We start from the raw sequence: 9471 nt of genomic DNA on the forward strand, positions 1-9471 counted from the left end.
TTGTGGGTAGATACCGAGTAAAGGGATTGCTGGATCGTAAGGTATCTCTATTTTCAACCTTCTGAGGAAACGCCATATTGTTTTCCAGATAAAAATCATTCTTTTAAATTCTTTTTTAAAATTAGTTCCATTAAATTTTATTCCTCAGATAGGTTTTCTGTCTCTGCATGTTGGTCATTTGCTTGAGTCATTCTCTCGTTTCTTTGTGTCAGCTAAAATTGTCTGTTGTCTCTGGGGCATTGTGGGGTTGTCATACTTGTACAAACAAACAGTGCAGTTGTTGAACCCAGAGGGGAGAAATCTCTGGTGGGCTCCTGCAATTCAAGGAGCTTATGAGGCAGCTGTGGAAGCTCTCTGACAACAGAGTTCCTACCTTAGATGGAGCTCCTATTGGCCTTGCTGGTATCTATGTTTAGGGTACACAGTACAGAAGTAGGTTGTGGGGATCCTTGATAGAGCTGGGTTCAGTGTCTTTTAGGACCACAGGGAAGCTGGTGGCAGCATGACTGGTTAAATGCTGGTCTGGTGGCTCTGCAGGTTTTGTAGGTCTGGAGCCAAGCCCACCTGAGTCCAGGCACCAAAGCAGCACACCACAGCACTCCCACCTCACACTGGTGTGGCTCCCACCCACAAGGCTTTGAAGTTTTGGAGAGCAGGGTATGCATGGGGGTGGATGAGGGTGGGAACTGGCCACACCTCTGTTAACCAGGGGAACATGGGGGAAAGGAGTCAGACCTTTCCCATCATCTGTGAGAATCTACTCTGTCAGGCCTCGCTCCACTGCTTACGTGCCTCACAAAATGGTCGAGCCGTGTCTGGCCAGCGGTTCACCAGCCAATCTCCCTCTCTCACCATCCCTGATCAGCTACTTCTCCCAGCCAGCACTCTATCCACATCTCTAATCTTTCTTCTGAAGTTCAGGGTGCCAGAATTTTCACCTGTGGCTATCTTATTTGGTCTCTCGTATCTTTGTTGTAAAGTAGAGGTAGAGAACCTTTTTTTCTGCCAAAATTTATAACATCAGTCATGGGTCATACAAAATTGTCAACTTAAAAATTAGCCTGCTGTATTTGGTCAAACATTTAATTAACTTACTCTGGTAGCGTAGTGGTTACGAATCGGGCTGCGAACCTTAAGGTCAGTGGTTCGAAACTACCAGCCGCTCCGCGGGAGAAAGATGAGGCTTTCTACTTCCGTAAAGATTTACACCCTTGGAAACCCTGTACAGGGTCACTATGGGTCGGAACCGACTCAATGGCACTTAACAATGTGATGAAACTATGGTTGCCTTGGCAGGGCCAGACCAAATGATTTGGGGGACCTTATAACCATCAGGAGTCCTGGTGTGGCGCTGTGGGCTAATGCGTCAGACTGCTAAGTCGTTTGAACTGCAAGGTTCAAGTTCACCATCTGCTCCTTGGAAACCTTATACAGGGTCGTTATGGGTCGGAATCGACTCGACGGCACTTAACAACAACAACAACAAATACCACCTGTGGACCGGGCATTCCCCACCTGTTGTAGAGGGTCCATGTAGTGCGTCTGCCTAGTCCACCATCTTGCCAGAAGTCTTGAAACCTCTTTTTAACCAATCAATGTCCCCTCACTTCTTTCAAAACTTCACTCAAGACTCCTCACCTCCATAAACCCCTGGTAATTAGCAGTCCCCGCACCTGTGATGATCCCTTAACTCATCTCTTCAATAAGTATATATTGAACCTCTTGGTTATCAGGTAACCAGTTGGTACTATGTCATCATCCCTGTGCTTTTGTTTGCTTTGTAATCATAGCTATTTCATGCATGTTAAGTATGCTGCAGTCCCTAAGGCTGTAAATGACCCCTGGGTAAATACTGCATTGTATTTCTGTAGAATGCTCCAAAAGTATGTAGTTCAGAGTGGTGCCCACTGCCAACCACTAAGCAGAACTCTCCCTTCCTACCTCCAATCGCATGAAAAGAGCTGAAATAGCATTTTAGGAATAGGACCACAGTTGTGATGAGTTGTTCTGAAACTAAATAAATGAGGCATATCCTTTTTCTCATTAAATTTATTGAAAATATAAATGGTACCGCAGAAAACATCTCTATATATAACATCAGGAAGGGCTTATCTATCTAGCCAATCATACTTGTAGATGAATATATTTGTTGTTGTTGTTGTGTGCTGTTGAGTCAGTTCCTACTCATAGTGACCCTGTTTAGGGTTTCTGAGAGTGGCTGTAGGTTTGCTCTACAGTGCCACACCAGGGCTTAGATGAATATATGTTGTTATTGTTGTTAAGTGCCTTTGAGTTGGTTCTGACCCATAGCGACCCTGTATAGGGTTTCCAAGGAGCAGCTGGTGGGCTTGAACTGCTTACCTTGCAGTTCAAACAGCTTTGCAGTCTGAGGCATTCACCCACAGCGTCACACCAGGACTCCAGATGAATAGATGGTGGTGGTGGTACTGTGCCGTGGATACGGTTCTGACTCATAGCAACCCTGTATAGGGTTTCCGAGGCTGTAAATCTTTATGGGAGCAGAAAGCCTCATCTTTCTCTCATAGAATGGCTGGCAATTTTGAACTGCTGACCTTGAGGTTAGCAGCCCGACTTGTAACCACTATGCTACCAGAGCTCCTTAAATGAATATATGTTGTTATTGTTAAGTGCCGTCAAGTTGATTCTGACCCATAGTGACCCTGTATAGGGTTTCCTAGGAGCAGCTGGTGAGCTTGAACCGCTGACCTTGAGGTTCAAACGACTTTGCAGTCTGGCGCATTAACCCACAGCACCACACCAGGACTCCAGATGAATATATAGAAGATACTAATGTACTATAAGAGTCCTGGTGTGGTACTATAGGATAAGCACTGGCAAACTCAGTAGTTCAAACCTATTAGCTGCTCCTCGGAAATCTTATACAGGGTCGCTATGAGTCAGAACTGATTTAACAGCACTTACCACTGCCAACAGTATGCCATAAACAGCCAAGATAGGCTTTTAGATTTAGTAAAAATATATCATTTTTGCAGTGTTTAGAACCATCTGAAAAGTTGTTCATTTCAAGGAAAGTGAAGAGTAACAAACATGAACTGCTGACTGTGGGTAAAAAATTGGCCACCTTGTGAACTCTAACAAAGAACTGTTAAAGCACTCGGCTGCTAACCAAAGGACAGTTCAAATCCACCAGCCACTTGGTATAGGGCACGGCCTTGGAAACTCTGTCCTTTAGGGTCACTCTGAGAAATGACTTGACAGCAACAGGTTCTAAACTCTAGAAACTGGGCTAAAGATGAGATTTTCATGCCATCCCCCATAAAGCACACAGTCAGCCACAGCAGGTGGAGGAAGAGTTTCTTTGGTATATTTAAATAGGACAGCCTCTGAGAGTTTAGAGACTGGGACCAGTATGAAAGTATTCATAGTTTTGTGACTCAGATTAGAAATAAATGACCAACACATTATTTTTCTTTGGGAAATAAGTTTAATTTAAAAATATTTTCAACAGATGGAAACACTCTCTTCTCTTTCTCTCTCTACATTTGAATTGACAACTTGGTATTAGATATTAACATTTTAAAAATTTATAGAAAGGCACAATTCAAAAGGTACAGTTAGTTATGTCTGTAAGGTAGAACACTCTTGAAAATTGCTTTTTTAAAAAATTAGTGCCCTAGGCAGCACAGTTCTCATGTGACAGACATGGGGTCTCCGTGAGTCAGAAGAGATGGATAACAACTTTTTTTAAAATGTAAGATATAACCATTGGGTGAAATGAGGGGGGCGGAGATCTAGAATAGATGAATACCCTGAAGTATTTTTACTCCGTTAATTAAAAATTTTTTTGGGGGGCGTATGTAAATGTTCCATTTGATCCTTTCTGGACAAAAGGGATATCTTGTGAGAATAGCTTGTTATCTAATTTATTTTCAGGGTAGGCTTGTCAAACCAGTTAAAAATGCAGAGAATTCGGCCATGTGCCATCAAGCTGACTCTGACTCATAGTGGTCCAATGTGACAGAACAGGACTGCCCCCTTCCCCAGATTCCCTAGGCTGCAGTTTTTGCAGAAGCCAGGTCTTTTTTTACTTGCAAAGACCTGTAGGCTTGAACCACTGACCTTTTGGTTAGCAGCCTGGAGGGCTTGAACTATTGTGCCACTAGGGCTCCTTGCTTGAACTGTATGTACATGACTTCAACTGGAAGATGGGCTTTTGGGGCCTCATTAAGTAGTCTTGGTGAAATCTGCCCTTCTGAAATCAAGATTCCAAGCCTGGGGTTTTACTGCTATAGTGATAGTTTAAATGTTAAATGTTTTCAATTCCTTAAGTCAGAACAACTATATTTAAGAACAACTGGATTGTGAAGTTTTGGGTCAAACTAAGTGAAACTGGTCTACTTGGGGCCATGCAAACTTGGCATCGACTGTGTCCCTGTGGCTGAGCTCAGGGCTGCTTTGAGTGGCATGGCACTGTCGATTCTTTGGTGTCTTGTTTCTACTCAGCGTATCAAGTGGACATCACGCCTTGCTTCTAAGGTCTTGGGGAGTGTCCTATGAAACAGTGCTGCTGGGAAATCTTCCCATGGGATAGGGACAATGGGTAGGGGCTCATGGTGGCCTCGGGCTGAGCCTTCATATTTGTAAGAGCAGCAGCTAGCAGTGCCCTCTCATCACTCAGCGTGCGCACATTCATGACGTCACACTCATCTATGCCTGCAACACACCCTTAGCCGGTACACTTCTAGGGTCACGCACTGTTTACACGGTTGGTTTTGGTGTCTTCCTTATTTCTCTTAATTCCTGGGGTTGTAAACTCTGATCCACCCCGGGGGTCAATTTATAGCTCAGAGGAGATACAATGTAACCATTTTGATAAAGAAAGATTCTCTTGCAGAACTCAAAGGTGCTAAACATAACTCCAAAATATGGCACTATCTGTTAAAAACAAACAAAAAAAGGAAATGAATATCATGTTAAAATCCAATTGAAGATGGTGAGATGGGATCAAATTGGCAACCGCAACTGAAAGGATAGATGGGAACCTTAGGGGGCAGTGAGTATATGTTAATGGAGGAGGAACAGCTCAGAAAAGGAGGGCATGAATGGTTGCAAAGAATGTAACAATGGCACTGAACTGTAATGGAGACATTGTTGAAAGAGTGCATGCTTCACTATATATAGTCTCAACCAACAACAAATCCAATCAGTTATTTAAAAAATCCAGTTGAAGAATGAACATGATTCTTAAAAAGAAAATGTCAGTGTGTCTGCAGTCAACTTGGATTAGGCCAAATTGAGGTGAATGTTGGGGACAGCTCACACATACTGATTCTTGGCAGAATCAGGGAAGATGGTTAAGTGAAAACTGGTACTGTGGGGGTAAGGGATGAAGGCAACTAGTGCAAGAGTTCCTAACCTTTTCATTTGGTCCTGAAGTTCTTTGGGAGTTTGAGGAAAGCTATGGACCTTCTGAAGGAGGCCTAGTAGGGCAGTGATCTAAGCATTGGGCTGCTAACTACAAGTTAGGCAGTTATAACCCACCAGCAGATCCCTGGGAGAAAGATGAGACTGTTTGCACCCATAAAGATTTACAGTCTCAGAAACTGGGAGCAGTTCGACTCTATCCTAGAGGCTCACTATGAGTTGGAATCAACTCATTGGCAGTGGGTTTGGGTAGACTCTTTCCTCAGAGAGATGTACAAACTCATGTACACACACATTTGGAATACAACTTTAGGATGGGGGCTTAGGTTTCCCATAGGGGTCTGTGAACCCCATGTTAGAAGCCTCTACACTAAATTCTCAGTTCCTCTGGGGTGGGGTAGGAGACACCTCAACAGTGCTTATGGTCCTCTTTCTCCAGGGCTGAGAGCCAGGCTGTTCTCTTGGGCTCATGCTACCAAAGGGGATGTTTCCACACAAACTGTAGGGGCAGCAGCAAAAGAAGAGGGTGGATCAGGAAGAGACAGGGAAGCAGTAGAGACTGGCCATCCCTCTTACCTTCAGTAAATTGGGTGTCAATCCATTCCAGAGTCCCAGAATCCCTTGGGTCTTTATAATCTGCCAGAAGCAGTCCACTACTCCTGAGAAATGGATGTCTACTCCTCCACAGTGAGGCAGAAAGGGGCTGTGAGCCTGGCAGGAAATAGAAGGTGGGATGAGACAGTTTCGTCACCCACACAGAAAGGTTTGAGTCAAAGAATGGCGGCCCCGGGGTTCCTCAGGTTCCATGGATTTAGACTATTAACATGCAGTAAAGCCATGATACCCCCATTCACAGAGTTGTGGTTTATTTTGCTGGGATGGAAGCAGCCATTCAGGATAAACTCAATTGCACAATTCCATTACATGATAAACACATCCTCGGGCCCTTCATCTCTTTTTAGTGCTCTCCTGCTTAGCAGGTATTGGTGGTTTCATGGTAGAATTCTTGCCTTCCATGAAGGAGACCCAGGTGCAATTCCTGGCTCATGTACCTCACACACTGTCATCATCTGTCTGTCAGTGGCGGCATGATGCTGAACAGGTTTCAGAGGGGCTTCCAGACTAAGATTGACTAGGAAGACAAGTCTGACAGCCTACATCCAAAAGTCAGCCACTGAAAACCCTAAAGATCGCAATGCCCCCGATCCCTCAACAGTCATGGCTGGGCAGGGGTCGCCATGAGCCAGGGGCCCAACTGGACAGCAGCCAACCACCACCACCACCTAGTTCCTTGTCTTAACTGATCCCAGGCCCACTGGAGATATCCCTTCCCTATGAAGTTCTCATGTGGGGGCTACTCATTTCCTCACTGCCTGGTGGGGAGCAGCAGCATGCCCAGACCCCTTCATTTATATGCCCTTAACTCTCATCTGGTGTTCATGTCATTGAACCTAACATTTCTGAACCTCTTGGTCACATTGCCACATTCACTGAAGAATGTGATACCCAATCCCACCTCCCCACCATCTCAGGTAACTTCCGTTTTGGGACCTCTGCCTCAGTGATCCTCACTTCACGCCACTCTGGCTACCCACTCCTTCAGTTACCTCATGGACTATAGCACCACACCAAAACTACCCTTCCCAAATACTGCCATCACCAGAATGTTCCAGCTGTGATTGAATTTTTTTGTGTCCTTGGGAAAAAACAATTTTATGACCAGATGAAATAACTTTTGAATATACTGTCTACATACAAGATTGAGACTAGTCCCCTACTACACCGGGGAGGGGGGGCATCTGTTCATAGCTAGTGTTCAGAAATGGGGATGAGTTTATACAGAGCTACACACAGACTCTGGTTTGTTTCGGAAATGCCTACTTGGGGCTAGCTTTCTGTTACCATGGAACTACATTTTTCATGTGGTAGAGGCAGTCTAGCATAAGAGTAAAGAAAAGAATATAACCTCTGGAGTCAGACAAGTGGGGTTCCAGTCCTGGCCTCCTCACTTAGAGCCTCAGTGTCCTTCTTTAGTTGCATAGCGCTGCTGTGAGACAATTGAGTGAGATGCCATCTGCTGCCCCAGTGTTTCCAGTATAGGAAACCTAAAGGGGCAGTTCTGCTTGGTCCTACAGGGTGGCTATGGGTTGGCACAACATTATATAGAAAGAATTTCATCTATCAATCAAATCACTCACTTGTTAGTCTTATGTGTTCGCCTCTGAAATCTTACTGACCAGTATTCTCATCCAGCCAGCTCCCTCACCTCCTGATTCTCATTATTCAAGATGGTGCACATCATCAACCCCCCTACACGCGTGTCCTATCCTTATCTCTCAGGTCACTAGTTCCTTGCTGGTTCATAGTCCCACTTTCTGTCCTTGGAACGCTCTTCTGTGCTCCTACTTGCAAAAGCCTTGTCTTTTGTCCTTCGGCTGATCCCCATTCCTCCCAAATGTCTTTTCTACTTCAAGCTGTCAAAGGCAAAGTCCCAAAATGGCAGATTTGCTGCCACTAAAGCTGTTCCTCGGGAGAAAAATCTGTTCCCATAAAGATTTACAGCCTCGGAAACCCTGTACAGGGTCGCTATGGGTCAGAACCGACTCTACATCATATCACCACCACCACCACCAAAGCTTTATGGTCTCCCCCTCACCTGGACCCTCAGGCCATGAAGCCAGCCTTTCCATTTCCTATGGAATTAATTTTGTCCCCTCAAAATACAAGTTGTACATCCTAACTCCTACACCCGTGGTTGAACTGACTGGATGGCGCTAGACAATAATACCTGTGGTTATAAAATACCATTTGCGGATGGAGTCTCTGCTGTTTTAATGAGGCAGGATTAGTGTCCAATGTCTTCAGTCACTCTCTTGTGTGATAGATATAAAAGGAGCAGATTAAACAAGCAGAGGTGGGGAAAGACAGATGCCGTGCCACACGGAGATCTCCAAAGGATGCTGGGTCAACAGATACTAAAAGGAGACTGGGAGTTTCCCTCAGAGCTGACACAGAGAGAAAGCCTTCCCTAGAACCAGTATCCTGAATTCAAGCTTCCAGCCTCCTCGGAAACTGTGAGGAGAATCCCCTCTTATTTGTTAACCACCACCCGCGTGTGGTATTTCTGTCGCAGCAGCACTAGAGAATGAAGAGTTCCTCACAGTGGCTCAAAGCTCTACCGAAGGGTGGCCCTACCTCCTAGTTCACAGGGAAAGCAGACACTTTACAGGGTGTTAGCTGTGATCAAGGATCTCTGGTGGTGCAGTGGGTTAAACATTGGACTGCTAACCAAAATGTTGTGGTTCAAAGTCAACAGCCACTCCGGGGGAGAAAGATGAGGCAGTCTGCTTCCATAAAGACTGGCAGCCTTGGAAACCCCAGGGAGCTGTTCGATGGCAGTGGGGTGAGTTCCAATCTGGCTTATTTGCACAAACAACTTTTTCTTCCTATTAGTGCCCAGGACCTCACCCACCCCTTTTAACTCTCCTTCCCACGAGATGGGATTTTCCCCTTTAGCAAATAAATAAACTCAAGTCCCTCCCATCTTAAAACCTCTTGCCTCCAATTCTTTCTTTGCCCTTCAGATACTGCCTGCTCTCTTATTTCTAAATTACTTGACATTAAAGTTGACCTTTTTCATAGAGTTCTATGAGTTTTAACACATAGAAGTTACCTTTAACAAGTTTACCTTTGTGTAACTCCCACCATCCTCAGGATCTAGAAATGTTCTGTCAGCTCCCCAGCCCCTCTGTGCTGCCCCTTTGTAGTCAAGCCCTCCCCCACCCTCTGCCCCAGGCAGCCACTCATCTGTGTTCCATGCCTACAGCTCTGCCTTTTGTCAATGGCATAGAAATGGATGCCATTTCTATGCCAATATCACAAAGATGTTTACCTGTGCTTTAATGACTATGCAAAGGCTTTCGATTGTTTGGATCATGACAAGCTATGGAAAACCTTGCGAAGTATGAATATTCTGGAACACTTAATTGTGCTCATGAGGAATCTATACCTGGACCAAGAGGTAGTCATTCGATTAGAACATGGGAACACTGAATGATTTAAAAT

The 9471-nt window shown here is 44.9% G+C and overlaps 1 protein-coding gene across 1 annotated transcript in view; it reads right to left on the reverse strand.

Moving 5' to 3' along the window:
* Positions 1–4740: 4740 nt before the first annotated feature.
* SLC25A43 (solute carrier family 25, member 43) overlaps positions 4741–9471 on the reverse strand; it is a 71783-nt gene continuing 67052 nt past the window's right edge. The window contains exons 4-5 of the mRNA XM_006872124.1: positions 5983–6117; positions 4741–4917 (exon numbers count right to left, since the gene is read on the reverse strand). Of these exons, the coding sequence (XP_006872186.1) occupies positions 4741–4917; positions 5983–6117 (312 nt within the window). The remainder of the gene's footprint in view (positions 4918–5982; positions 6118–9471) is intronic.

The sequence above is a fragment of the Chrysochloris asiatica genome, unplaced genomic scaffold (genome assembly GCF_000296735.1).
Source record: "Chrysochloris asiatica unplaced genomic scaffold, ChrAsi1.0 scaffold00183, whole genome shotgun sequence".
In the NCBI taxonomy this organism is placed as follows: Eukaryota; Metazoa; Chordata; class Mammalia; order Afrosoricida; family Chrysochloridae; genus Chrysochloris; species Chrysochloris asiatica.